A 27960-nucleotide genomic window follows, 5' to 3' on the forward strand; every position below is an offset into this window, starting at 1 on the left:
CAACTTAATGAATAGAACTCGTCAGTGTGTACCACCCTTTATGTGCGGCAAGCTGGAGAACAGTTTGACTGTAGTGAAAATATTTGTTTTTGAAAAGCTAAAAGCCAACTAATGTGGATTGAAGAAGAATATTTTGTTAGATAAAAACATGTTGTGAATTCATCTTTTTTTCAATAAATGGTGACTTTTGGACGTTACAACACTGGATGGAAATGTTTGGATCACACGAGTCGGAAAACAATCCCACGCAGCCACCACTGGAATCTAATTCTACAAATAGTATAATACTAATATTATTAGCGTAGCCTGATCTTTATCTGCCACTGTGCAGCTTTCTGTTGTTTTAATATTTGAAAGTTAACATTATGAATGAAGGTTCAAACTATTTGGTACTATTCTGTCACAAGTCAAAACCTTACATCTAAAACATGGCAGATACACTTAGTTGCCAGTTAACCATATTTCAAAAACTGAACATTATAACCGTCATGAAGGATTTATTGTTAGACTGCCTTAGTTCTAGCTAGGAGTACCTGATACTTGCAAGTGGCTCACTAATTCAATTACAGTGATCAAAAGCAAGGCTCCTTGTATAACACAACCTACCTTTGAGCGCCACGGGTAAGATGAGTCCCCATAGTTGTAAGTTATCTCCTCTCCTGGAGATATTTCCGTCACTGCAAACAGGCACATGTGGGGTTTTCCCTCACAGACAATGTTCTTTATTTCACAGTTGGGACTTATGTGATCGTCATTCACGAGCCGTCCAAGAGTCCCATCCTCTTTTGAGGCATCAACACTACAAAGCAAAATACTCTTAATGAAACTTCAAACTCTCTTAAAAATGACTGCATTTAAATCATGTTGTTTTCAAAACAAGTTAATAACCTGTAAATAACTAAACCATGTCTGATAAACCTTACCACCACTCTGCTCCTTTCCATGAAAACTCAAACAAATAATTGTTCAGATAATCGGCACATTTCTTCTTAGGCGTTGTGTCTTTGTGAGAAAAGATGTTCCCCCGATATTCAACAACAAACATGGATGGTTCAATGGCTTTGTGGGTGAACACCCCTCTCCCTAGGAAAGCAATGATTAACATGATAAGTCCAGTGTAATGAACATTTTGCATGATCATTATCATCGTTTTACTTTCACTAAATATATTTAAGATAGATTTATATAGAAACTAATTTCCCCTCTGTCTAACTCTAAACTGGGTTATCGCACATTTCCCAGAATGTTTTACTTTAACTCCTGAAGAACAAATATACCTATTTACAATTACAAGTGAGTGTATGTGGGCATATTTAACTTGAGCCAGTGCTTTTCTTGCTACTAGTGAATTTATAAAAAAGCATTTTTAATAACTTGATTAAAACGCACCAATGATTAGTTTCGCACATCTTACCTGGAAGGCACTTATTTAATTTCAACTCCCTCTAACACACCAGTTAATTATGCTTTGAGTCATTCACATATTTACATCAGAAAATGGGCTCATATGGAGCGACCTGTTGTCAAGTAATACCAGAAATTCCTTCAATATCAATATAATGAGTGCCATTAGAAATGTACCGCTTACCTTTAAAGGAGTCAATAAACCTTTGCTCCAGAAAGGGTTTGTCTCTACAAGCCACTATGTGCTCCAGGGCATCTTGCACTGAAGTCTTTTGCCTTCTTTGCTTCGCCATGGCAGCTGGGAAATTTTGCAAAGATACAAAATGAGATCTGGGATGATATGAGATCTGCTGAGCACACTGTTGTTTGTTAATATATAGCAGACAATATGGAGTTTTTGCTGATAGTTATTATGTTAAATCACTTGCTGATCTACCTATACAACACTGCTTTAAAGCAACAGCTTAGTTAGCCAACAAAGGCACGTTGGGATTACAAAGTGTGTTTACCTAACTGTGACAAAAAAACAAGTCTGTCCAAAAATATACATATATCAAAACATTATGTCTGTGATGCAATCCAGCTTGGTTACTGTGATTCAAATACAAAATAAGAATAAAATATATGCAAAACTTCACTACATTCATTTATGTAGTGTCCTTTGCCACTGGCATGTGTAAAACTGTCTAGCCCATTGATAATCTATAGAAAATCTAGATCACAGCTTGTCTCCTAAAACATTGACACTGTTGAATATAAATATAAGCATGCTGTCAATAGTGCATGTACTGTCATATTGACGTACTTCATATTTATTCCAGCACTGTCTGTACTCTGCCCCATTGTCTTACTGTTTTCAAACTTCGTTGTGATGGTTTTTTTTTTTAATGTATATAGATACTTTTGTATGTACTGTTTATGTTTACCTTGTTCAGCTTGTTTTACTTGTATGTCTGTTTCTGTGTATGTACATAGAGAGCAGTGAAAACCAGAGTCAAATTATTTGTATGCGTTAGTGGAGTGAAATAATATCATTTCCTGTGTTGGCTCACAATTCCCCAAACGCAAAGCAGTCTATAAAGTAACTGCATGTATATGCATGTATATGGACATGAATAGAAAAAAACTTGTTTTGAAATTATGACCCAAGAAAAGAGACAACAGTAAAGCTAGCTACCTGGCTAAGTTTAAGTTTGCTGTTCATTTCTGTATAGTTATTTATATCAAAGCGGTTCTGTTAAGACAAAGTTTTATCTGAGTGTTGTTTATTTTCTACTCTACACATGCCTTGCTAGCATGCTAACACTGACAAACAAGTGATAAGTAAGCTAGTAATGCTTTGCCAATACTTTGCTCACTGCTTTTGACTTAAATACATGTAGTTTCAACGAATATATATTTTAAACACGTTTACCTTTGCTTCAAAATCCCAAAGTAGAAGCAAGAAGGGGTAAAGGTGTAGCTAGCACAGTGGCAGCCATCTTTCTTTTGTCGTCTTTTTGCAGAGACCACGTGACGATGACGCTGCGTTATCCACTGCAAGCGGCGACAACTCCAACAAATCACTGACTGTAACGTCACTGGATGACACTACAAGCGTCAATCGGCACACGTGGATGCAGTGTTGCCAACTTGGCGACTTTGTAAAAAAAACACACAATTTAAAAACATACTCAAAAGGCAAAACCTTTTACAGATCCACCCAAAGCAAGTTGCCATTAATAACTAAATTGACTCAAGAGGCAAAATAAAAAAACAAGAATCAACAGAAAGTTAATTTGTAGTTCTAAACATATTTAGGGTGCTTTTTAGTCACTTTTTGTCTCCCAGGACGTTATTCCTCTCCTACACTTCCATTACAATTACATGCAAATGGTAAATTATGCAAATTGGGGGAAGCCAATAGCTACTTTCCTTACAGAGGAGTTGGCAACACTGCATGGTTATCCACCACAGCAAGGACTGTCTGACACGTGAAAATACTGACATGTGGTTTATGAGGACCCACAGAAAGAATAAATGTTTTAATTAACGGTGCCCATATTCAAGCTAACACACCGACAGTAAGAAACACACGCTATAATTTAAAAACTTAACCCCTGTAACTATTGTCTCATAAAACAACTACGTTTTGAAATGGTTTTATTGCAAAAACATACAATAGAAAATATTCATTGGCAGCCATACTTTAAGGAATGGGGGTTAATATAACCAAGATATACATGAAGAGACAGTATATTTGCATTGTATTTTTGAGATAACATGGTTATGCAAAGTCAATGTATCAGAGGACACTTGATGCTTCAAAAAAACAGCATGTCCAAAACGATGCCAACACTCAAAACTATTCATTTCAGTGCATTCAGTTAACAAAAGGTTAAATCATGGCATTGATGCATTGTTAAGAAATCAAACTATATGGCAGGTTTGTCTTACAACCTGATGGTCGACAATTTACTTCTACATCACAGAAAGCTGTTTTCACTTTGTCTTCTGGACAGAAATCTAAATAGTTTTTCATTATAGCTTTCAAACAAGGACAAAACAAGTAGCATTATCCAGGAGAAGCAACCATTCAGCAAACAAAACACAGAAAGACAGCTACGTGTCCTGCTGAGCAGTAGTTAGTCTGGATTCTGAGCCGAGTCTTGCATCTCAGATCCAAAGTCCCAACCACACAACATGTGGTTTAGGAAGTATGACTTTCTTTACAGTTCTGCACATTGTAGTTATGCATGTGAGAGATTTATTCTGTCTCTTTCTGTATATTGGGCCATGTTTAAATGAACATTTCAGTTTATCTACAAACATTTACACCACAAGCTGCTGCACCAAATTAAGGTCACTTCTGCTCTTCATGACTCTGAATCCCCATCTTCATCTTCCTCTTCGGCAGGTATAAATGATGGATCATCGAGTTTCTTCTGCTCTATCCCTCCATCTTTCTTCGCCCCGAGATGCAGCTCTCTGACAGTGAGGATGCGGATGAGCATGCTCTCCATGGTGCTGTCGTCCAGAAGGGCGGAGGAGAACCACAGGGGGCTGTTGGGGACGCAGCAGCGCTCTGGGTGAAGGTAAAACAGGTTGGTGCGCTGCTTGACGGACTCCGAGCTAAATGGAAGACAGTTGTTAATGCCAACATGGTGATCAGCTGATTAAGGGGACCAATGTGCAGCACACATTTTCCACACTGAAAGTAGTTCAGTGTGGAACTACACTCACCACTTGGAGAGATAGAACTCGTAGAGTCTGACTGGACAGCGGAGGGGGTTCTCTGTGTTCTCCATCATCTCCAGGATATCCTCTTTACTCTCCTCCTCCTTACGCCTCTTCGCAGGAACCTCTGGATCTGGAGAGGACACAAGCACAGTTACAACATTTCTAATATGAATCCATCCAATGTTGTGGAAGCACAATTTAACAGACCTGCTGGTTAAAAATACTATAAACACATTATGAATAACACTAACTTGCTTTCCTGTTATGTGAATGTACTGCCTGGAACAAACAGGTATTTAATCTTGACCCTCGGCCATGCTGGTACCTGGCTCTGCCTCGTTTATGGATATTGGGGGGTAGAAGCGCAGGAAGGTGGTCTTGGTGTTGTTCTGGTTGGTTTTGGTGCAGCGCATGACGTGAGCGAAGGACAGCTGGCGGTGCTGCTCCACCGTGGTGAAGCCAAAGTACTTGCAGCAGAAGAAGAGCAGAGTGTTGAGGAGGACGATGGGGGAGTACGCCCCCAACTGTTTACAGTCCCACAGAAACTCCTCCTCCACACGGGAGTGAATATAACCTGCAGAGAGAGGGATCGGGACCCGTTAGAAATCTGCTCAAATGTTTGTGTAAAACAGAGACCGACAGGAAGACAAACTGAAATATTAACAGAATCAAATTGCATTGCAAGAACCTGAATAACTCACCAGCTGCTGTGATTGAGGGTTTGAAATCTCTCAGATTATTAGTGAACTCAGTGGAGAACTTGCTGTAGAACCGATCCATGAATATGTTCTCTACACGACCGTTCTCAAACAGATGCTGAAGAGAGGCAAAAGGTTACAGGGTCACAATGAGCATGAGAATGGCTGTCATTTAATTTAATTTAATAAGTAAAACATGTGTAAGAATATTTCCTTTCTTGACATTTTGTGGGTTTATTTATCGGACTGAAAAGCTAAGAGAGCTTGTGGAACGTTGCGAACTGGCCACAGGAATACAACTTTTTCCGTGTGTGAGAAATGCCTTGCCTGTTGAATGCCGAGGCAGAGGTAGAAGAGGGTGTCGGGGGAGTACGGCTCTCTATTGGGTCGTTTCACCTCAGCAATGAAAGAACAAAGTCCGTAGCTCAGCTCCGCAGTAGTGCAGCTAAGAACATCCTCCTTCAACTCTATGGGACGAGCTGAAATCAAAACATAAGGAGTCCAAAACAGTCAAAGTTAAAAGAAAGTTTAACAAAAACATTCTGTGCAAAGATATAGTATATCAAACAACAGGCCAGTGACAACATCAAATTACCTCAAATCTTAACTAACATGTGCCATCAGAGACAAAAAATCACAGACTGTCAAAAGCTGCTCAAGGATATTTTCAAAATCTGTTTAACAAATCTTTTTTGAAGACTTCTTCCACCACTATTGAAAAAGAGCAACAGTTAAACAAGATGAAGGATTTCATTTCCTGTGACTTAGGGCGATAACGATTATTTTCATTATCGATTCATCTACAGGCTATTTTCTCGATTAATAGTTTGGTCCACTGTGATGTCTTTAGATGTCTGGCTTTGTCACTCCAAAACCTCAAAACATTCAGTTTAATATGATATGAAACAGAGAAGCACGACATGTTTGCATGAAAAATTACTTTACGAAATATAAATGATCAAAATAGTTCCCAATGATTTTTCTGTTGCTCAACTAATCAATTAGTCAACTGATCATTGCGGCCTTACTGTGATTCTATATGGTTGAACTTTCTCACAGACAACAACCAACAAGGCTTTGCGTTTTTATTCCTTTGTGGCTCAATCGATTAGATTTTCCCTCTTTACTGTTGAGTGTTTTGGATCAAATTGTCCACCAGATGGTTTAATATAAGAACATAAGCTTGGGTTGAGTAAAGGAAAGGACTTGTCTCTGTTCTTGTCTTGTTAGACCTCAGTACTGCTTTCGACATTGTTGATCATGACATTCTACTACAGAGACTGGAACATTGTGTTGGCATAAAAGGAACCGCACTAAGCTGGTTCAAGTTTCATTGCTATGCAGGATGATACCCAATTATATCTATCAATTAAACCAGATGAAACCAATAAATTGGCTAAACTTCAAGCATGCCTTAAGGATATAAAACCTTGGATGTACTAGCAACTTTTTGATGTTAAACACAGACAAAACTGAAGTTCTTATACTTGGCCCTAAACGCCTCCGAAACGCATTTTCTAATGACATAGAAACTCTGGATGGCATTAACTTAGGCCTCCAGCACCTCTGTAAGGAATCTTGGCGTCATCTTTGATCAAGATCTGTCGTTTAACTCCCACATAAAACAAATCTCAAGGACTGCCTTCTTTCATCTACGTAACATTGCAAAAATGAAGACACATCCTGTCTCAAAATGATGCAGAAAAACTAGTCCATGCATCGGTTACTTCAATGCTGGATTACTACAACTCATTGTTATCAGGTTGTCCCAAAAAGTCGCTTAAGACTCTTCAGTTGATCCAAAATGCAGCGGCACGTGTATTGACAAGAACAAGGAAACGGGATCATATTACTCCTGTATTAGCTGCTCTGCACTGGCTCCCGGTAAAATACACAATAGAATTCAAAATCCTTCTCCTGACTTACAAAGCAATTAATGGTCAGGCACCAGCATATCTTAAAGATCTCAAAGTACCTTATAAACCAACTAGAGCATTGCGCTCCCAGACTGCAGGGTTACTTGTGGTTCCTAGAGTCTCTAAGAGTACAATGTGTGCCAGAGCCTTCAGCTATCAAGCTCCTCGCCAGTGGAACCAGCTTCCAGTTTGTGTTCGGGAGGCAGACACACTCTCCACATTTAAGAGTAGGCTAAAGACTTTCCTTTTTGATAAAGCTTATAGTTAGGGCTGGCTCAGGTTTGCCCTGGATCAGCCCTTAGTTATGCTGCTATAGGCTTAGACTGCCAGGGGACACCTCCCTGCTCTCTTCCTTCTCTTCCTCTCTCTTCTTCTCCCTCTCTATCTGTATGCATTTATGTAAATGTATGTTACTAACTCATCATCCGGGGCATCATCCCCAGAGTTTCTGTGTCTCTCATGTGGCAGGTTGCGCCTGCTGCCCTGGTCCTGCTGGACACCAGGAAGCCTTTTTGACATTTTCCTGGATTCATCCATACTTTCTCTTTTTTCAGCACAACATAATTTATGTCAAATGTTGTATTTGTACTATGTTGTTTATCCTGTACATACGACATCTATTGCATGTCTGTCCGTCCTGGGAGAGGGATCACTCCTCAGTTTCTCTCCCTGAGGTTTCTTCCATTTTTCCCCCTTTAATTATAAATTAAAGTTTTTCCTTGTGCGACGCGAGGGTCTAAGGACAGAGGGTGTCGTAACCTGTACAGTCTGTAAAGCACACTGAGACAAATGTATAATTTGTGATATTGGGCTATACAAATAAATTTGATTTGATTTGATATAAAAGGTTGGCTTTAGATGTTGTATTTACTGTACATTTAGACTTACAACCGAAGCGTGGTTTCTCCAGGTTGGGTTGAGTTTGCCTCCACTGGATCCATCGCTTCCAGGCGTCAACTCCATATTGACTCTTCAGTTTTGGGACCTCTACAGCCACGTCCTTGTGCGTCGTCGACGCTTCAACTGTCTTAGACGACGACCGTTGGGACTTACGACCCTTAGACAAAGTGGAGAGAGTGAGTAGAATGCATCATGGATACCATCGGGTGAGACAATCCGCCACATGGAAGGTCCTAACTACACATTTATACACAGTACAATCCCATCTAGTCTTAAATGCACGAGCAGCATCTTATCTCTTCTCCCAGGCAGCTACCTTCTTTTCTCTGGATTTCCTGTGAGCTTGTCGTCGCCGTGAAGCAGCAGGTGGAGGGCTCGGGGATCGCATAGACCGCTCTCTCAACCGGGCCATCCTCTCCAGAGTTTCTGGAGAATGACACCAAATTAAACATTATTCCAAAGGATTTGTTTTCCCCCATCCACCTAGGCAACCTTTTCAACTAAACTCTTTAAAACGCGGCTCAAGGCGGAGATAAAACTCAAATGTTGTCACATCATGGACAGCAATATGTAAATCTCATCTCCTCACCGACAGTGACGTCCGCTTCGAGGTCCATGGGAAGTTGGGGCTCAGAGTAAGGCTCATTAGTCAGGCCTGCAGGAATGTCTAAAATCGGGTCTCGACTGGGAGACCTGAAACCTGCATCAGAGACGTCCTCCCAGTTGTTGAGGAAACTGGCCAAGTCCTCGGTGTCCAAGTCGACACTGTAGTTACTGCCGTGGTCTGTGAACATTTAAACATTAGAGGAACTCGTCATCCAGTGTATGCATTGTTCTCATACTAAAACTCGTCTGTGGTGCCTCCGCAGCCTCACTTGGGTGGCAAGCTAGCAGGTGAGTCCCCACATTTTTTAGTTGTCACAGAGTAAGACAGCTGCTTTGTACAAAGTTGACAAGCAGTCTTATCTTTGTTAGTTATTTTGCCATCTACAATATAGAACCCAAAACTTCTACTACTTCCACACACTGCTTCTCAGATGCTTTGGTGTTGGGATTGCCCGCTCAGGGCGACTTTGCTTGATAGTGCCATTACTAGCTGAGATACCTGAATAAGGCTTGCAATAGGTCAATCAGGTCATTACAGTTTGAATATTATGTTCAAATTTCAAATAAAAAGTGAGCGCCCCAGGTTGTTGGGAAAATGTTTAAGACTGGCTGGAATATTCAAACAATTGAGTAAAAACATTTTAAAAGGTGATCTCTGCTTTTGTCTCATTTCTTCTTCTTTTTTTAAGTTTATTCCTTTGACATGTTTTTCCCTCATTAGAAAGATGACAGTGTAGAAGCAGACTGGAAACAGGGGGGAGAGAGGGGTACGACATGCAACAAAAGGTCCCTCGGTGGGAATCCAGTCCGGGATGTTGTGGGTATCTGACATGCGCTGTCATCATTCCGCTCCAGAGTGATGTCTCGAGCTATCAGTTGACATGAGCTCAATCGGCACAGCCCTACTGTACGAACACACACACTTTTCTGTCTTCTGATCAATTTCACTCCCTTTTCCATACACTAGAATGAATGATGCCGAATTGCCAGTTTTATGTTGTTTGAATCCCACTAAGCTAGTCAAGTTAGAGGTAAACTGTTTTTTATTGACCTAAAAAAAATCTTTTCAAAAAGCTAATTCACCCTCATCTTGATTGTTTGTCCGATATTATTAAAACCATTCTTTCTCTTCTTATCCTCAAACAGTGAAAACCACATTAAAACGGTTTCTCTCACCTACTGGAGCTGCTGCTTCTTGTCTCGCTCTCTCTCTTTCCACTTTCTCCTTTGGTCTCTCCTCTTTGTCATTATTCTCATGTTGTTCTGCGACCATCTCTGCCATGAGGATGAGCTCTGCCTCAAAGGGGTCAGAAGGGATCTTTTGCTTGATCTCCTGGATGGTTTCCAAGATGCGTTCAGCGCTGTCCATTGTCACAGGAAGGAACATGGGTACAGGCACCTGTGGTAGACAGTAAGGAAATAACAGCATATGAGGGTCTGTAATGTAGGATGAAGACACTGTTGTCTAATATAAATATGAAATGTTGCTATCCTGATAAAATGATGATACATTTCTGATTTAATTTAGCTTCAGAGAATCAAACACTAAAATCAGGTTGTGTGTGTATTTGACATACCGGTAATGGCAGGCCCACAGGTTTGGGGGTATACTGGCTGTACAAGTTCATGGGTACAGGAACATACACCGGCACTGGGACAGGAACGATCATGATTTTAGGAAAGATGTCGTCTGTAGAGAGGGGAAAAAATAAAAGCAATGTCAAGAGTTCCAAAATTAAAATGAGTAGTGATATGTAAATACAGAATCTAAAGTTTTAGACCCTGCGCATTCAAAGGTTTTGCTAATCAGTGAGTGAGGATTTAATTGTGGGGCTCTAAAGAACAAGAACAATATTACTCGATATTTTCAAGGGAAAAAAGAAAAATGTATTTGTACCAACTTGCACACAAAAACTTTTACCAGTTGGCGAGAAAGTATTTTAAAAACACGGATACAAATACTGATTAGTAAAGTATATGCTTGCAGAGGCGGTGGAATGAATGTGTAAAGAATTTGCCAAATATTAATTTTGGAATTCTTCTTCTTGCTCGTGAAAAATCTCAAACTTCCAAGTCTGCTGACGATTACCCTTACATTTAGTAAACACTCTCTTCAGGCCTGGTAAATATAGACATGATATACACATGATTATCAAATAATATAACTAAAACCAGCAATGACGTCTGTGTTTAGTGTGTTTGCTTGTTTTGCAAAGATGTTGTTACCATAGAAACACTGATGTCTGGGTGTTGCTGTACCTGTCTGTGATTCGACATCGACTGTCTGCGTTCTGCAGGAAACCCCTTTGTTCTGCACCAGCGGTCTGCAGAGCACCGCCTTGTTCTTCAGGATTTTTGGGCCAGAAGGAGAATGAACTTTCACCGTATCCGTCTGAATACTGATCTGAAGACAGACAAAAGTAATAAATAGCAACAACTCCAGAATGAATAAACTGAACTAACAACAAATGGACTAATAATGAGCTTATGGCAGCCGCAGCAGAGATCCTCACAAATTGCTGTTACTAAAAGTCTGTCTGTCTGTATGTCCGCCTACTATCACCTCTAGAGGAAGAAGTGGTATTACAGACTGGACAGAGCGCAGCTAACTGTTAGCATGCTAACTTCAGTAGATATCTCTGCAACACAACACAGAGACGTCTTTAACGTCAACATTGTTACCTCTTCACTGTTGATAATGTTAGTTCATTATTATTAATAAATCGAATTAATGGTTTAAGTTTAAATTCTGGCATATCTTACACATGCAACCTTTACCTTTCCAAATCCTAAAAAGATGTGTGTCCCACCTGTGCAGTATTGGGCTCATCCTTCACGTTTGCTGTAGCTGTAGAAGATATCAGAGCTTGATCATACTCGTCATCTATAGGCTCATCCTTCACCTTGACCAAAGGCGGTGAAGGAGACGACTTGATTGGCTGAGTTGTAGCGCTTTCCTACAACAGGATAAAAGGATATATTGCTTATATACACACACACACACACACACACACACACAATATAATGTACAATATACACTTTCCTTGAAGCTGTTTACTTATGTTATTTTACAATTTCATATAGTAGTTTAGGCCTATATTTGTTTATTTATTCTCTATAATTTCACTTGAAACCTTTATGTTTTCTGCACTGAAGTTCTTAATAAAATTAGAAGATACTTTTCATTTGTCAAGTATTTAATGTACAGGAGTATACAAAACGTACCATGTGATAATCACCATACACTATTCATGTATTAAATTAACAGTAAACCAGCTATATCGTGATATATTCCGTTATCGAGAAATGTAATCGGGATAGAAGATTTTGGCCATCTCGCCAGGGGGAGGTTAGAGCAACAGCCCTCAGACGATGCACGTCCCTGCTTACCGTTACCGCAGACACGTTGGCGCTTCCAGCAGTCTGCCCCGCGGCGTGGGCAGCGGATGGGACGGCAGCAGGCGTCGGATGGGTACAACCTTCGTGGTGGATCAAGTCATTGGGTGAGAAATGGTCGCTGCCTACCAGTATACAACGACGCCGGAGTGTCTCCTTTGAAGTGTTTGGGTCCAAAGCACGAAGCCATAACTTGCATCGTCCCGGATCATTTAATGGTAGCTTGTGAAAACTTCCTGCAGACCCAAGTTTTTTGTTTATTTTTGCAACAAAAAGTGAACATGTATACATATATTGTAAACATCTTACCTGGCGAAGTTGATAGGCATTCTAGTTCTAGTGTATTTAAAGATACTAAGGCTTGGGCTGCTTCTAATGTTGCTTTCTTGGCAGATCCTTTCCTTCCTCCTGCTGCTTCTTGATGCTGCGAGATGAGCATTCGTCCTGATCTTTTCGTGTCCTAATTTTTGTGTTTGCGCCCAATCTTCTTTGGACAATATTTCGACTGTCTCTCTCAATTGCAAAATTTCCCTGTCTTTTTCCTTGCGTATCGAAAGGCATTTTTCGGTATCACAAAAGCCTTTTTCCTCCATCTCATCCCATGCATAGCAATAAAAATGGTCATCTATTATGTGTTGGGTTCTACCTGACTGTCGCGAGGAGCTCGAGAATATTGCTGTGGAATGTAATGCACTTGAAACGGACTCATCGACCAATGTTTCTGAACATCTCGTTCCGTCAAGACCTTCAACTTTAGTCCGCCTTCGCTTCGACGGAAGCTCTGCTCTTGGGGTAGGCGCTTTCCTTTTTGATGATTTGGGGTTTGACACATACCCCAGGTCGAGTTCAGGATCAGGGAATTCTTTTGTTGGTTTTCCTTGCATGAAATGCTCACTGCATATCCGCGAAGATTTCTTGGGCTCCCAAGACTTCCCATTGTAATCCTGTCTCTTTACAGCTTTGGTCCATGCTAGCCTTCTATCATTGTTCTTTAGTGCTGTTGGAAATGGAAATAGTTCGAACAGCTTGCAGTCGCAATTTTTCATCAAACGAGTGCAATCGTGAAGCTCACAATGAGATTCTGCCCATTTATTTAGCTTTTTCCCACTGTTTGAACATCCATTCACCACACAATTTCGGTGTCCAAATCCCATAACTAGAAGAGCGATGATTACACACTAAAAACTAGCCAAATACAATGTAAACACGCGGAGAAGAAATCCAATATGGCGGCCCTTGTAGAGTTGGTGCTCACTTTTCTAGGCTTGCCACACCAGCATGCATTGCGATTCCACCGGAAGCCCAAAACTCCGATTCCATGTGTATATAAACAACAGAGGAGGACGCCATTAATGTTTACATCTTTCGGGCCAATCACAAGCGTTTATCTCATATGGGGCGTGTTTGAGACATGACTGTAAAGAGGGGTGCCGTTCAGGCATTTTAGAAAACAACAAACTGCAAATCTCTGACAAAATATCCTGTGTATGTACTCCTGTATATTCATTATTAATAATATTATTATTATTGTATCTTATATCAGTGATGTGTGTGCTTCTGTTGTTTACCTGATTGTATATTGCTATTTTGTCAATTAATTTTTTTTTTTCTGTAATACTTGCATCTGGTATTCTTATTAGATCGTAAATGTAATTTTCTTTTTTAACAAGATCCCTAGTGAGGCCTACAAAATAATGTTTTCCTCTTCCTCATTTATGTTTTTATTTTAAATAAATGTTTATTAATCTGATTATGTTTCCCTTCTTCTTGTTTAAGTATGCTTCTCGGAATTACTGTTAGATGTGTAATGATAATGCCTGTTTGTTTGTTTTTATTTTAAGACGTTTCTTTTCTTTCTTTTTTTAAATAGCAGGAGTTTCAACTGGATAGTGACTACAGATTCAAATCATGCAGTTACTGGCCCAAATAAATACATGAATGATACCAATTCAACCAAAAATACCAATTCTAATACATCAAGGCAAACAATTGAAAATAACTGAGAAAAATAATTCCTTGCTCCTGATCAATATTTCTGATATATTTCCTCCCATGAAGTTGGTTGTTTAGCAATAAATTCCAAATTATAGAGGCACAGCATTCATTAGCGCATGCTTTAATACATAACTCTTTAGCAGAGCAGTCTTCAAGCTCTTGACTTCAACATGAACAGGGTAGCAATGAAAATGTCTCTACATTCATGTGATTTATACATGAAAATTATACTTTAATTTGCTACCAAAAAGTACATATCCGACTGAAGTTTAACACAAATGCCCTTACAGGTTGGAAACTCTGAAAAATATGTTTCAAGGTTATATATTAAGGAGCTATTCTAAAAAGAAACCATTCATATATATATACAGGCATATTTACACTTATTTTGTAAGTAGCTTATTAATCTGTATGACTTCATTGTTTTAAATTGGTCTCCCAGGTTCAATGCATTGCCTTTTAGCAGGCCAAAGTCTAAATTAATGTATATGTATTGTATTGTCTAAAATATCACGGTTTGCTGCAACAAGATTTCTCTTGATTTTCTGCTAATGGTTCTCCTCAAGTACTACACACTGGCCCTTTAAGGGCAAGGTCACACATGCATGAAAGCAGGCAAGTGCCTGAAAGTTCACCAAAGTTGACTCCACGCAAAGCGAAGATGCAAGTTTGCTTCGCCAAATGTGTTTTCGCCCCAATTAATGGAAGTCAAAAGCAGGACAAAACAACTACGTTTTGAAATGGTTTTATTCAAAAACAACATACAATAGAAAATACGCATTGGCAGCCATACTTTAAGAAATGGGGGTTAATATAACCAAGATATACATGAAGAGACAGCACATTTGCATTTTATTTTTGAGATAACATGGTTATGCAAAGTCAATGTATCAGAGGACACTTGACGCTTCGAGAAAACAGCATGTCCAAAACAATGCCAACACTCAAAACTATTCATTTCAGTGCATTCAGTTAACAAAAGGTTAAATTGTGAAATTTTTCCAAATGGCATGAAAGTTGTCAGCCTCTTTAAACAGTGATACATGAATCAACATTATTTTCTTAAATGTACTCAAATCAATTCCAAATTATTATTTTAATCCCATCAATTGGACACTGGTGAACAAAATCTGTCAATTTATTTACTTCTACATCACAGAAAGCTGTTTTCACTTTGTCTTCTGGACAGAAATCTAAATAGTTTTTCATTATAGCTCTTTCATACAAGGACAAAACAAGTAGCATTATCCAGGAGAAGCAACCATTCAGCAAACAAAACACAGAAAGACAGCTACGTGTCCTGCTGAGCAGTAGTTAGTCTGGATTCTGAGCCGAGTCTTGCATCTCAGATCCAAAGTCCCAACCACACAACATGTGGTTTAGGAAGTATGACTTTCTTTACAGTTCTGCACATTGTAGTTATGCATGTGAGAGATTTATTCTGTCTCTTTCTGTATATTGGGCCATGTTTAAATGAACATTTCAGTTTATCTACAAACATTTACACCACAAGCTGCTGCACCAAATTAAGGTCACTTCTGCTCTTCATGACTCTGAATCCCCATCTTCATCTTCCTCCTCGGCAGGTATAAATGATGGATCATCGAGTTTCTTCTGCTCTATCCCTCCATCTTTCTTCGCCCCGAGATGCAGCTCTCTGACAGTGAGGATGCGGATGAGCATGCTCTCCATGGTGCTGTCGTCCAGAAGGGCGGAGGAGAACCACAGGGGGCTGTTGGGGACGCAGCAGCGCTCTGGGTGAAGGTAGAACAGGTTGGTGCGCTGCTTGACGGACTCCGAGCTAAATGGAAGACAGTTGTTAATGCCAACATGGTGATCAACTGATTAAGGGGACCAATGTGCAGCACACATTTTCATTCATTATTAAGTCTATAATAGAAACATAATGAAGGAACTTGGCAGGGCAAGACAGTCAACAGATTAACAATTCTTGTTTTGTGCCATTATTTGGCTCAGACAAAGTAAAAGATTGTACACATATATAAGGATAGTCCCTCTTTAAACAATAGGCAGGTGCCCATATGAACATTAAAACAGTTTTTGGTCGCTGAAAGTAGTTCAGTGTGGAACTACACTCACCACTTGGAGAGATAGAACTCGTAGAGTCTGACTGGACAGCGGAGGGGGTTCTCTGTGTTCTCCATCATCTCCAGGATATCCTCTTTACTCTCCTCCTCCTTACGCCTCTTCGCAGGAACCTCTGGATCTGGAGAGGACACAAGCACAGTTACAACATTTCTAATATGAATCCATCCAATGTTGTGGAAGCACAATTTAACAGACCTGCTGGTTAAAAATACTATAAACACATTATGAATAACACTAAGTTGCTTTCCTGTTATGTGAATGTACTGCCTGGTGTAGCAATTGCATTGTTTAATAAACATGCACTAGATTATACGCCAACAAATAGACAGATTAAGTGAGGAAATATCCCTGGTGAGAATTTACTTAGAGAATATACAGTTTGATTGTTAAAAAAAAAAATCTCATTTAAGAAGACTTTTGATGCGTTTTAAAAATCTTAAAATCTATGTTTTTACCACGTGTTGAAATGGAACAAACAGGTATTTAATCTTGACCCTCGGCCATGCTGGTACCTGGCTCTGCCTCGTTTATGGATATTGGGGGGTAGAAGCGCAGGAAGGTGGTCTTGGTGTTGTTCTGGTTGGTTTTGGTGCAGCGCATGATGTGAGCGAAGGACAGCTGGCGGTGCTGCTCCACCGTGGTGAAGCCAAAGTACTTGCAGCAGAAGAAGAGCAGAGTGTTGAGGAGGACGATGGGGGAGTACGCCCCCAACTGTTTACAGTCCCACAGAAACTCCTCCTCCACACGGGAGTGGATATAACCTGCAGAGAGAGGGAGGGGGACCCGTTAGAAATCTGCTCAAATGTTTGTGTAAAACAGAGACCGACAGGAAGACAAACTGAAATATTAACAGAATCAAATTGCAAGAACCTGAATAACTCACCAGCTGCTGTGATTGAGGGTTTGAAATCTCTCAGATTATTAGTGAACTCAGTGGAGAACTTGCTGTAGAACCGATCCATGAATATGTTCTCTACACGACCGTTCTCAAACAGATGCTGAAGAGAGGCAAAAGGTTACAGGGTCACAATGAGCATGAGAATGGCTGTCATTTAATTTAATTTAATAAGTAAAACATGTGTAAGAATATTTCCTTTCTTGACATTTTGTGGGTTTATTTATCGGACTGAAAAGCTAAGAGAGCTTGTGGAACGTTGCGAACTGGCCACAGGAATACAACTTTTTCCATGTGTTAGAAATGTCTTGCCTGTTGAATGCCGAGGCAGAGGTAGAAGAGGGTGTCGGGGTAGTACGGCTCTCTATTGGGTCGTTTCACCTCAGCAATGAAAGAACAGAGTCCGTAGCTCAGCTCCGCAGTAGGTGCAGCTAAGAACATCCTCCTTCAACTCTATGGGACGAGCTGAAATCAAAACATATGGAGTCCAAAACAGTCAAAGTTAAAAGAAAGTTTAAAAAAAACATTCTGTGCAAAGATATAGTATATCAAACAACAGGCCAGTGACAACATCAAATTACCTCAAATCGTTAACTTAACACATGTGCCATCAGAGACAAAAAATCACAGACTGTCAAAAAGCTGCTCAAGGATATTTTCAAAATCTGTTTAACAAATCTTTTTTGAAGACTTCTTCCACCACTATTGAAAAAGAGCAACAGTTAAACAAGATGAAGGATTTCATTTCCTGTGACTTAGGGCGATAACGATTATTTTCATTATCGATTCATCTACAGGCTATTTTCTCGATTAATAGTTTGGTCCACTGTGATGTCTTTAGATGTCTGGCTTTGTCACTCCAAAACCTCAAAACATTCAGTTTAATATGATGTGAAACAGAGAAGCACGACATGTTTGCATGAAAAATTACTTTACGAAATATAAATGATCAAAATAGTTCCCAATGATTTTATCTGTTGGTCAACTAATCAATTAGTCAACTGATCATTGCGGCCTTACTGTGATTCTATATGGTTGAACTTTCTCACAGACAACAACCAACAAGGCTTTGCGTTTTTATTCCTTTGTGGCTCAATCGATTAGATTTTCCCTCTTTACTGTTGAGTGTTTTGGATCAAATTGTCCACCAGATGGTTTAATATAAGAACATAAGCTTGGGTTGAGTAAAGGAAAGGACTTGTCTCTGTTCTTGTCTTGTTAGACCTCAGTGCTGCTTTCGACATTGTTGATCATGACATTCTACTACAGAGACTGGAACATTGTGTTGGCATAAAAGGAACCGCACTAAGCTGGTTCAAGTCCTACTTATCTGAGCGATCTCAATTTGTATGTGTTAACGATAAATCCTCCATGACAGCCAAAGTCAGTCTTGGAGTTCCGCAGGGTTCTGTACTTGAGCCGATTCTCCATCCATCCATCGTCTACCGCTTATCCGGGATTGGGTCGCGGGGGCAGCAGCTCCAGTAAGGAACCCCAATCTTCCCTTCTCCGGGCCACATCCTCCAGCTCCGACTGGGGGATCCTGAGGCGTTCCCAGGCCAGAGAGGAGATATAATCTCTCCACCGAGTCCTGGGTCTTCCCCGGGGTCTCCTCCCAGCTGGACGTGCCTGGAACACCTCCCTAGGGAGGCGCCCAGGTGGCATCCTTACTAGATGCCCGAACCACCTCAACTGGCTCCTTTCAACGTAAAGGAGCAGCGGCTCTACTCCGAGTCTCTCACGGATGGCTGAGCTTCTCACCCTATCTCTAAGGGAGACGCCAGCCACCCGTCTGAGAAAACCCATTTCGGCCGCTTGTACCCGTGATCTCGTTCTTTCGGTCATGACCCAGCCTTCATGACCATAGGTGAGGGTAGGAACGAAGATCGACCGGTAGATTGAGAGCTTTGCCTTCTGGCTCAGCTCTCTTTTCGTCACAACGGTGCGGTAAAGTGACTGTAATACCGCCCCCGCTGCTCCGATTCTCCGGCCAATCTCTCGCTCCATTGTCCCCTCACTCGCGAACAAGACCCCGAGGTACTTGAACTCCTTCACTTGGGGTAATGGCTCATTCCCTACCCGGAGTAGGCAATCCACCGGTTTCCTGCTGAGAGCTATGGCCTCAGATTTGGAGGTGCTGATCCTCATCCCAACCGCTTCACACTCTGCTGCGAACCGATCCAGTGACTGTTGAAGGTCACAGACCGATGATGCCATAAGGACCACATCATCTTCAAAGAGCAGCGATGAGATCCTCAGGTCACCGAACTGCAACCCCTCTCCTCCACGACTACGCCTCGATATCCTATCCATGAAAATCACGAACAGGATTGGTGATAAAGCGCAGCCCTGGCGGAGGCCAACATTCACGGGAAACGAGTCCGACTTACTGCAGAGTATCCGGACACAACTCTCGCTTTGGGCGTACAGGGATTGGACGGCCCTCAAAAGTGACCCCCTCACCCCATACTCCCGCAGCACCTCCCACAGTATCACCCGGGGGACCCGGTCATACGCCTTCTCCAGATCCACAAAACACATGTAGACCGGATGGGCGTACTCCTAGGCCCCCTCCAGGATCCTTGCGAGAGTGAAGAGTTGGTCCGTTGTTCCACGACCAGGACGGAATCCGCATTGTTCCTCTTCAATCAGAGGTTCGACTACCGGCCGAACCCTCCTTTCCAGTACCTTGGAGTAGACTTTACCAGGGAGGCTGAGAAGTGTGATACCCCTGTAGTTGGCACACACTCTCTGGTCCCCCTTTTTAAATAGGGGAACCACCACCCCGGTCTGCCAACCCCTAGGCACTGTCCCAGACTTCCACGCAATGTTGACGAGGCGTGTCAACCAAGACAGCCCCTCAACACCCAAAGCCTTCAGCATTTCTGGACGGATCTCATCAACCCCTGCGGCTTTGCCACTGTGGAGTTGTTTGACTACCTCAGTGACTTCCATCAGGGAAATTGACGATGATCCCCCATCAGCTTCCAGCTCTGCCTCTACCATAGAGGGTGTGTTAGTCGGATTCAGGAGTTCCTCAAAGTGCTCCTTCCACCACCCGATAACCTTCTCAGTCAAAGTCAGCAGGGTCCCACCCTTGCTGTACACAGCTTGGATGGTTCCTCGCTTCCCCTCCTGAGGTGCCAGATGGTTTTCCAGAAGCACCTTGGTGCCGACCGAAAGTCCTTCTCCATAGCTTCTCCGAACTTCTCCCACACCCGCTGCTTTGCCTCTGACACGGCAGAAGCTGCCGCCCTTCTAGTCCTTCGATACCCTGCAACTGTTTCCGGAGTCCTCCCGGATAACATAACCCGGAAGGACTCCTTCTTCAGTCGGACGGCTTCCCTGACCACCGGGGTCCACCACGGTGTTCGAGGGTTACCGCCCCTTGAGGCACCTAAGACCTTGAGACCACAGCTCATCACCGCAGCTTCGAACAATCGCCCACTCAGGTTCAATGCCCCCAACCTCCACAGGGATGGCTGAAAAGCTCCGCCGGAGGTGTGAGTTAAAGATCCCCAGGACAGGGGCTTCCTCCAGACGTTCCCAGTTCACCCGCACTACCCGTTTGGGTTTACCAGATCTGTCCAGAGTCTTCCCCCACCCCTTGATCCAACTCACCACCAGATGGTGATCAGTCGACAGCTCTGCCCCTCTCTTCACCCGAGTGTCCAAAACATGCGGCTTCAGATCAGATGATACGATTACGAAATCGATCATTGACCTTTGGCCTAGGGTGCTCTGGTACCACGTGCACTTATGAGCATCCTTATGTTCGAACATGGTGTTTGTTATGGCCATTCCATGGCTAGCACAGAAGTCCAACAACAAACGACCGTTCGGGTTTAGATCAGGGAGGCCCTTCCTCCCAATCACGCCTCTCCAGGTGTCTCCATCGTTTCCCACGTGTGCGTTGAAGTCTCCCAGCAAGACTACGGAGTCCCCTACTGGAGCCCCCTGCAGGGCTCCATTCAGGGTCTCCAAGAAGGCTGAATACTCAGAACTGCGGTTTGGGGCATAGGCACAAACAACAGTCAGAGTTTTCCCCCCCATAACCCGAAGGCGTAGGGAGGCGACCCTCTCGTCCACCGGGATAAACTCCAACGTAGCGGCGCTCAGCCGGGGGCTAGTGAGTATCCCCACCCCGGCCCAACGCCTCACACCTTGGGCAGCTCCGGAGAAGAATAGAGTCCAACCCCTATCCAGGAGTAAGGTTCCAGAGCCAAGACTGTGCGTGGAGGTAAGCCCCACCAGATCCAACTGGTAGCGCTCCACCTACCGCACTAGTTCCGGCTCCTTCCCCCACAGAGAGGTGACGTTCCACGTCCCCAGAGCCAGCCTCTGCTGCCCGGGTCTGGTCCGTCGAAGTACCTGACCATCACTGCCACCCATGTGACAGCGCACCCGACCCCAGCGGTTTTTCCCATGAGTGGTGGGCCCACAGGATGGATGGATGGGAGGCACCACGTAGCTTCTTCGGGCTGTGCCCGACCGGGCTCCGTGGCAAACCCGGCCACCAGGCGCTCGCTGTCGGGCCCTCCCTCTGGGCCTGGCTCCAGACGGGGGCCCCGGGCTTCCTCCGGGCAGGGTCTCTCCTTTCCTTTCCCTTTCTTTCATGAAGTCGTTTTTGAACCAAAAATAAGACACATCCTGTCTCAAAATGATGCAGAAAAACTAGTCCATGCATTTGTTACTTCAAGGCTGGATTAGTGCAACTCATTGTTATCAGGTTGTCCCAAAAAGTCGCTTAAGACTCTTCAGTTGATCCAAAATGCAGCGGCACGTGTATTGACAAAACGGGATCATATTACTCCTGTATGAGCTGCTCTGCACTGGCTCCCGGTAAAATACACAATAGAATTCAAAATCCTTCTCCTGACTTACAAAGCAATTAATGGTCAGGCTCCAGCATATCTTAAAGATCTCATAGTACCTTATAAACCAACTAGAGCATTGTGCTCCCAGAATCAAGGGTTACTTGTGGTTCCTAGAGTCTCTAAGAGTACAATGGGAGCCAGAGCCTTCAGCTATCAAGCTCCTCTCCAGTGGAACCAGCTTCCAGTTTGTGTTCGGGAGGCAGACACACTCTCTACATTTAAGAGTAGGCTAAAGACTTTCCTTTTTGATAAAGCTTATAGTTAGGGCTGGCTCAGGTTTGCCCTGGATCAGCCCCTAGTTATGCTGCTATAGGCTTAGACTGCCAGGGGACACCTCCCTGCTCTCTTCCTTCTCTTCCTCTCTGCTCTCTTCCTTCTCTTCCTCTCTTCTTCTCCCTCTCTATCTGTATGCATTTATGTAAATGTATGTTACTAACTCATCATCCGGGGCATCATCCCCAGAGTTTCTCATGTGGCAGGTTGCCACTGATAAAGTTTACGTCAGGATCAGGAATCGTGGCTGCGCCTGCTGCCTTGGTCCTGCTGGACACCAGGAAGCCTTTTTGACATTTTCCTGGATTCATCCATACTTTCTCTTTTTTCAACACAACATAATTTCTGTCAAATGTCGTATTTGTACGATGTTGTTTATCCTGTACATACGACATCTATTGCACGTCTGTCCGTCCTGGGAGAGGGATCCCTCCTCAGTTTCTCTCCCTGAGGTTTCTTCCATTTTTCCCCCTTTAATTATAAATTAAAGTTTTTCCTTGTGCGATGCGAGGGTCTAAGGACAGAGGGTGTCGTATGCTGTACAGTCTGTAAAGCCCACTGAGACAAATGTATAATTTGTGATATTGGGCTATACAAATAAATTTGATTTGATATAAAAGGTTGGCTTTAGTCGTTGTATTTACTGTACATTCAGACTTACAACCAAAGCGTGGTTTCTCCAGGTTGGGTTGAGTTTGCCTCCACTGGATCCATCGCTTCCAGGCGTCAACTCCATATTGACTCTTCAGTTTTGGGACCTCTACAGCCACGGCCTTGTGCGTCGTCGACGCTTCAACTGTCTTAGACGACGACCGTTGGGACTTACGACCCTTAGACAAAGTGGAGAGAGTGAGTAGAATGCATCATGGATACCATCGGGTGAGACAATCCGCCACATGGAAGGTCCTAACTACACATTTATACACAGTACAATCCCATCTAGTCTTAAATGCACGAGCAGCATCTTATCTCTTCTCCCAGGCAGCTACCTTCTTTTCTCTGGCTTTCCTGTGAGCTTGTCGTTGTCGTGAAGCAGCAGGCGGAGGGCTCGGGGATCGCTTAGACTGCTCTCTCAACCGGGCCATCCTCTCCAGAGTTTCTGGAGAATGACACCAAATTAATTAATTGATTTGTTTTCTCCATCCACCTAGGCAACCTTTTCAACTAAACTCTTTAAAAAGCGGCTCAAGGCGGAGATAAAACTCAAATGTTGTCACATCATGGACAGCAATATGTAAATCTCATCTCCTCACCGACAGTGACGTCCGCTTCGAGGTCCATGGGAAGTTGGGGCTCAGAGTAAGGCTCATTAGTCAGGCCTGCAGGAATGTCTAAAATCGGGTCTCGACTGGGAGACCTGAAACCTGCATCAGAGACGTCCTCCCAGTTGTTGAGGAAACTGGCCAAGTCCTCGGTGTCCAAGTCGACACTGTAGTTACTGCCGTGGTCTGTGAACATTTAAACATTAGAGGAACTCGTCATCCAGTGTATGCATTGTTCTCATACTAAAACTCGTCTGTGGTGCCTCCGCAGCCTCACTTGGGTGGCAAGCTAGCAGGTGAGTCACCACATTTTTTAGTTGTCACAGAGTAAGACAGCTGCTCTGTACAAAGTTGACAAGCAGTCTTATCTTTGTTAGTTATTTTTCCATCTACAATATAGAACCCAAAACTTCTACTACTTCCACACACTGCTTCTCAGATGCTTTGGTGTTGGGATTGCCCGCTCAGGGCGACTTTGCTTGATAGTGCCATTACTAGCTGAGATACCTGAATAAGGCTAGCAATAGGTCAATCAGGTCATTACAGTTTGAATATTATGTTCAAATTTCAAATAAAAAGTAAGCGCCCCAGGTTGTTGGGAAAATGTTTAAGACTGGCTGGAATATTCAAACAATTGAGTAAAAACATTTTAAAAGGTGATCTCTGCTTTTGTCTCATTTCTTCTTCTTTTTTTAAGTTTATTCCTTTGACATGTTTTTCCCTCATTAGAAAGATGACAGTGTAGAAGCAGACTGGAAACAGGGGGGAGAGAGGGGTACGACATGCAACAAAAGGTCCCTTGGTGGGAATCCAGTCCGGGATGTTGTGGGTATCTGACATGCGCTGTCATCATTCCGCTCCAGAGTGATGTCTCGAGCTGTCAGTTGACATGAGCGCAATCGGCACAGCCCTACTGTACGAACACACACACTTTTCTGTCTTCTGATCAATTTCACTCCCTTTTCCATACACTAGAATGAATGATGCCGAATTGCCAGTTTTATGTTGTTTGAATCCCACTAAGCTAGTCAAGTTAGAGGTAAACTGTTTTTTATTGACCTAAAAAAATTGTTTTCAAAAAGCTAATTTACCCTCATCTTGATTGTTTGTCCGATATTATTAAAACCATTCTTTCTCTTCTTATCCTCAAACAGTGAAAACCACATTAAAACAGTTTCTCTCACCTACTGGAGCTGCTGCTTCTTGTCTCGCTCTCTCTCTTTCCACTTTCTCCTTTGGTCTCTCCTCTTTGTCATTATTCTCATGTTGTTCTGCGACCATCTCTGCCATGAGGATGAGCTCTGCCTCAAAGGGGTCAGAAGGGATCTTTTGCTTGATCTCCTGGATGGTTTCCAAGATGCGTTCAGCGCTGTCCATTGTCACAGGAAGGAACATGGGTACAGGCACCTGTGGTAGACAGTAAGGAAATAACAGCATGTGAGGGTCTGTAATGAGGATGAAGACACTGTTGTCTAATATAAATATGAAATGTTGCTATCCTGATAAAATGATGATACATTTCTGATTTAATTTAGCTTCAGAGAATCAAACACTAAAATCAGTTGTGTGTGTATTTGACATACCGGTAATGGCAGGCCCACAGGTTTGGGGGTATACTGGCTGTACAAGTTCATGGGTACAGGAACATACACCGGCACTGGGACAGGAACGATCATGATTTTAGGAAAGATGTCGTCTGTAGAGAGGGGAAAAAATAAAAGCAATGTCAAGAGTTCTAAAATTAAAATGAGTAGTGATATGTAAATACAGAATCTAAAGTTTTAGACCCTGCGCATTCAAAGGTTTTGCTAATCAGTGAGTGAGGATTTAATTGTGCGGCTCTAAAGAACAAGAACAATATTACTCGATATTTTCAAGGGAAAAAAGAAAAATGTATTTGTACCAACTTGCACACAAAAACTTTTACCAGTTGGCGAGAAAGTATTTTAAAAACACGGATACAAATACTGATTAGTAAAGTATATGCTTGCAGAGGCGGTGGAATGAATGTGTAAAGAATTTGCCAAATATTAATTTTGGAATTCTTCTTCTTGCTTGTGAAAAATCTCAAACTTCCAAGTCTGCTGACGATTACCCTTACATACATGTTTAACCTCCCACTACAATGTAGTTGAAATTTGACTTCCCTTACATTTAGTAAACACTCTCTTCAGGCCTGGTAAATATAGACATGATATACACATGATTATCAAATAATATAACTAAAACCAGCAATGACGTCTGTGTTTAGTGTGTTTGCTTGTTTTGCAAAGATGTTGTTACCATAGAAACACTGATGTCTGGGTGTTGCTGTACCTGTCTGTGATTCGACATCGACTGTCTGCGTTCTGCAGGAAACCCCTTTGTTCTGCACCAGCGGTCTGCAGAGCACCGCCTTGTTCTTCAGGATTTTTGGGCCAGAAGGAGAATGAACTTTCACCGTATCCGTCTGAATACTGATCTGAAGACAGACAAAAGTAATAAATAGCAACAACTCCAGAATGAATAAACTGAACTAACAACAAATGGACTAATAATGAGCTTATGGCAGCCGCAGCAGAGATCCTCACAAATTGCTGTTTCTAAAAGTCTGTCTGTCTGTATGTCCGCCTACTATCACCTCTAGAGGAAGAAGTGGTATTACAGACTGGACAGAGCGCAGCTAACTGTTAGCATGCTAACTTCGGTAGATATCTCTGCAACACAACACAGAGACGTCTTTAACGTCAACATTGTTACCTCTTCACTGTTGATAATGTTAGTTCATTATTATTAATAAATCGAATTAATGGTTTAAGTTTAAATTCTGGCATATCTTACACATGCAACCTTTATCTTTCCAAATCCTAAAAAGATGTGTGTCCCACCTGTGCAGTATTGGGCTCATCCTTCACGTTTGCTGTAGCTGTAGAAGATATCAGAGCTTGATCATACTCGTCATCTATAGGCTCATCCTTCACCTTGACCAAAGGCGGTGAAGGAGACGACTTGATTGGCTGAGTTGTAGCGCTTTCCTACAACAGGATAAAAGGATATATTGCTTGTATACACACACACACACACACACAATATAATGTACAATATACACTTTCCTTGAAGCTGTTTACTTATGTTATTTTACAATTTCAAATAGTAGTTTAGGCCTATATTTGTTTATTTATTCTCTATCATTTCACTTGAAACCGTTATGTTTTCTGCACTGAAGTTCTTAATAAAATTAGAAGATACTTTTCATTTGTCAAGTATTTAATATACAGGAGTATACAAAACGTACCATGTGATAATCACCATACACTATTCATGTATTAAATTAACAGTAAACCAGCTATGTCATGATATATTCCGTTATCGAGAAATGTAATCGGGATAGAAGATTTTGGCCATCTCGCCAGGGGGAGGTTAGAGCAACAGCCCTCAGACGATGCACGTCCCTGCTTACCGTTACCGCAGACACGTTGGCGCTTCCAGCAGTCTGCCCCGCGGCGTGGGCAGCGGATGGGACGGCAGCAGGCGTCGGATGGGTACAACCTTCGTGGTGGATCAAGTCATTGGGTGAGAAATGGTCGCTGCCTACCAGTATACAACGACGCCGGAGTGTCTCCTTTGAAGTGTTTGGGTCCAAAGCACGAAGCCATAACTTGCATCGTCCCGGGTCATTTAATGGTAGCTTGTGAAAACTTCCTGCAGACCAAGTTTTTTGTTTATTTTTGCAACAAAAAGTGAACATGTATTAGTAAAACTAAAATAACTATTTCATTAAATATATTTATCAGCACATGCTTTTAAACTTAGGGACTTTATATACATATATTGTAAACATCTTACCTGGCGAAGTTGATAGGCATTCTAGTTCTAGTGTATTTAAAGATACTAAGGCTTGGGCTGCTTCTAATTTTGCTTTCTTGGCAGATCTTTCCTTCCTCCTGCTGCTTCTTGATGCTGCCGAGATGAGCATTCGTCCTGATCTTTTCGTGTCCTAATTTTTGTGTTGGCGCCCAATCTGGGTTTGTTTTATCATAAAGCTTTGCCGATTCGCCTAGTGACGAGAAGTAAGGTGGGAAGTAAGGTCTTACAGTGTTCGGGTATATCATAAGCACAAATGTTTAACGTAAACATTGAAAACATAGCTTACCAGATATAAAGTGGTCGCCACACACACGGGTGAATTTTGCTTTTTCTTCTGTTAAATCCTTACGATTTATGTTGCTAAACCACAGCTGACGGCGTTCAGTAGACAGTAATTCATCCCTCTTTTGTGGATCGTTGTTTTTGATGATTTTAGGAAATCTAAAGAACCGTTTCCCTCGGTCACGACCAGCGTAATTACCACATTTATACACCTGCGCACACGATTGGCATTTTCTTTCAATCTTAGACGTTTAAATACAAAGAAAATGACGAAGCGTTGCA

General features: G+C 42.2%; 3 protein-coding genes across 3 annotated transcripts in view; all 3 read right to left on the reverse strand.

Annotated features, from left to right (window-relative positions):
• The window catches only part of LOC115015426 (uncharacterized), a 33227-nt gene extending 30258 nt beyond the window's left edge, over positions 1–2969 (reverse strand). The window contains 4 exon segments of the mRNA XM_029442726.1: positions 607–799; positions 924–1083; positions 1589–1702; positions 2819–2969. Coding sequence (XP_029298586.1) covers positions 607–799; positions 924–1083; positions 1589–1697 — 462 coding nt within the window. The 5' untranslated portion in view covers positions 1698–1702; positions 2819–2969.
• Positions 2970–3529: 560 nt separating this feature from the next.
• Positions 3530–13018, reverse strand: LOC115015430 (zinc finger MYM-type protein 4-like). Its single transcript, XM_029442735.1, has 14 exons — positions 12449–13018; positions 12134–12375; positions 11554–11700; positions 11003–11147; positions 10321–10433; positions 9920–10142; positions 8727–8921; positions 8454–8563; positions 8126–8294; positions 5649–5800; positions 5325–5439; positions 4949–5197; positions 4627–4753; positions 3530–4515 (listed from the first exon to the last, which is right to left on the reverse strand). Exons 1-14 carry the CDS (start codon positions 12576–12578, stop codon positions 4260–4262), a joined length of 2373 nt encoding a protein of 790 aa, XP_029298595.1. The 5' UTR covers positions 12579–13018; the 3' UTR covers positions 3530–4259.
• Positions 13019–14873: 1855 nt separating this feature from the next.
• Positions 14874–27960, reverse strand: part of LOC115016060 (zinc finger MYM-type protein 4-like) — a 41526-nt gene continuing 28439 nt past the window's right edge. The window contains 14 exon segments of the mRNA XM_029443724.1: positions 14874–15935; positions 16235–16361; positions 16756–17004; positions 17127–17241; positions 17451–17561; positions 17563–17603; positions 22950–23118; positions 23278–23387; positions 23542–23736; positions 24735–24957; positions 25134–25246; positions 25867–26011; positions 26418–26564; positions 26990–27231. Coding sequence (XP_029299584.1) covers positions 15680–15935; positions 16235–16361; positions 16756–17004; positions 17127–17241; positions 17451–17561; positions 17563–17603; positions 22950–23118; positions 23278–23387; positions 23542–23736; positions 24735–24957; positions 25134–25246; positions 25867–26011; positions 26418–26564; positions 26990–27231 — 2243 coding nt within the window. The 3' untranslated portion in view covers positions 14874–15679.

This window comes from Cottoperca gobio, chromosome 11, assembly GCF_900634415.1.
Source record: "Cottoperca gobio chromosome 11, fCotGob3.1, whole genome shotgun sequence".
NCBI classification, from domain to species: Eukaryota; Metazoa; Chordata; class Actinopteri; order Perciformes; family Bovichtidae; genus Cottoperca; species Cottoperca gobio.

Coding starts and splice junctions, on each gene's coding strand:
- LOC115015430 (XM_029442735.1), bottom strand. CDS start 12,578: ATGCTCATCTCGCAGCATCAAGAAGCAGCAGGAGGAAGGAAAGGATCT. Junction 12,376..12,448: donor ATGCCTATCAACTTCGCCAG/GTAAGATGTTTA, acceptor TTGGGTCTGCAG/GAAGTTTTCACAAGCTACCA. Junction 11,701..12,133: donor CCAACGTGTCTGCGGTAACG/GTAAGCAGGGAC, acceptor ATCCTGTTGTAG/GAAAGCGCTACAACTCAGCC.